Consider the following 1,804-nt stretch of genomic DNA (forward strand, 5'->3'; position numbering starts at 1 on the left):
CCCCACCGTAGTGTGATTACGAGAAGCCCGGGGGAAAACCCGCAAGGCCAGTGTACAGGACCTAAAGCCGTACCTCACCACCGACGAAAGCGCAACGATAAACCGCGGACCGCGAAACAGCCGCGGAAACCCCGTCACCAGAGGGCGAGCTCGCGGATCGCGAACTCGCAAGGCAGACCGTCCCGCGGCCCAATATAAATCAGGCCGCGGACCCGCGGGACCAGACAAGTCAGTCAGCAACGATGCCGATAGAAAAGGAGCAACGCCGGAAGGCACCAGCGACACCACTAGGCAAGACGGATCCGCGGACACAAGAGGCCCGACCGCGAATCACGCGGATAGAAACAGGGTCCTGGCCCATCCGCATCGTGGGGCCACCACCACGGGTCCAGGCACCGCCACGACCAGAGCCCGGCCTGACTGCCGAAACCGTCGGCCCAGCCGCCGCACCGCAGCCGATGACACCGACGCCGCCACCACCGCCACGACGGGTACGAGTGGCCCGAGCACCGCCGGACAGCAGGACCACCACCGCCGCCACGTCCACGAGGCGCAGCTACGCCGCCGTCTGCGGCACCCGCCCGGCCAGCCGCACCAGTAGCCGCCCCGCCATCCGCCCCAGGGGCAACCGCACCGCCAGCAGCACCAACAGTGCCCCCGACAGCCGGGCCTGCGCCCAGGATCCACCGCCACCCCGGACACCGCCACCGCCGATAGCCGGCCTCGGCCTGACGTCGCCTCGCCGGACTATTACGAGGCCCACCACCTTGGCCAGGTTCGCGCCCGTTGGGCGAACCCCGCCTGCGCCAGCCGGGCCAGTATACCGGGACGCCGCCTCCCAGACCGGCGCAGCCCGCCACGACGACCCGACCAGCAGCGGACCCCCGGTAACGCTCGCAGCCGGGAGGCCAAACGAGGCGATCTGCAGCGTGGGACGCCTCTCAAACCGCCGCCCCACACTAATCACCCTGGCCGACGGGACCATCCTGTCCCTCCTGCGGCTACGAGGGGACCGCATCAGGATCCGGGCCAACCACGGCCCCGGACCATCACCACCGCCCGGATCACCGAGCACTACCGCGCAGGACAGCCGCCCCACGCCCTAGGCCAAGCATTTGTCCGTTCTGCAGTAGTAAGTTAGGTTAAGGTTCATCTCTAGTATGTAAGATTAGATTAAGGGTACACACCAAAGCTCTTTTTGTTCCATTTTTCAAACATTCCTTTTTCTTCGTTTCCCCGCGTTAGCGGGTAAGCACCCGTAGGATAAGTGCTTGTAAATATAACGTTAGAATAAAGCCCCTTTATACACATACACACTCGTCTCATTTTACTCATTCTCGAGTCCCCCGGCCAACCGACTGAGTCGGCACCCACCGGCGGGGATAAACCGTCACACTTTTTTTATTTTTCCCCGAGTATATTTTCGGGATCATTTTATCAGAAACGCACCTGCCGGAAGCTTGGGCGATGCCAATCCATCTGGATGGATGAAGGAAGAACATTTTATAAAGTTTATTAAACTGTTGGAATATGTAGCTACAAAAATAAGTCGAGTGTCGAAGGACAGTGACAATGTACTTTGAATGGCTTAACGGTCCTCAGGTCAAGTATTGAAGGTCTACAGTTTGTCCCACCGGAAAGGGTCGAGTAATAAACAGCACATGGGCACTTCTCTAAGTTTCTTTAAGAGGGCTCAATAGGGGTTTTACCTCCTAGCTTTCTTTTCACATTTATTATCACTTCAGTTTGAATCTCGAACCGTACAGACGTCGTCCGCATTTTATTTGAAATAAAATCGAAGTTG

At 59.0% G+C, this 1,804-nt stretch overlaps 1 protein-coding gene across 1 annotated transcript; it reads left to right on the forward strand.

Moving 5' to 3' along the window:
* The first annotated feature begins 242 nt into the window (after positions 1-242).
* LOC123989188 (lysine-rich arabinogalactan protein 19-like) lies at positions 243-1,106 on the forward strand. The gene has a single exon (XM_046289885.1). It carries the CDS (start codon positions 243-245, stop codon positions 1,104-1,106), a length of 864 nt encoding a protein of 287 aa, XP_046145841.1.
* The last annotated feature ends 698 nt before the right edge of the window (positions 1,107-1,804 follow it).

The sequence above is a fragment of the Osmia bicornis genome, unplaced genomic scaffold (genome assembly GCF_907164935.1).
Source record: "Osmia bicornis bicornis unplaced genomic scaffold, iOsmBic2.1, whole genome shotgun sequence".
Taxonomy (NCBI): Eukaryota; Metazoa; Arthropoda; class Insecta; order Hymenoptera; family Megachilidae; genus Osmia; species Osmia bicornis.

What these genes read in the sequence shown, in the direction of transcription:
- LOC123989188 (XM_046289885.1), top strand. Translation starts at nt 243, where the DNA reads ATGCCGATAGAAAAGGAGCAACGCCGGAAGGCACCAGCGACACCACTA.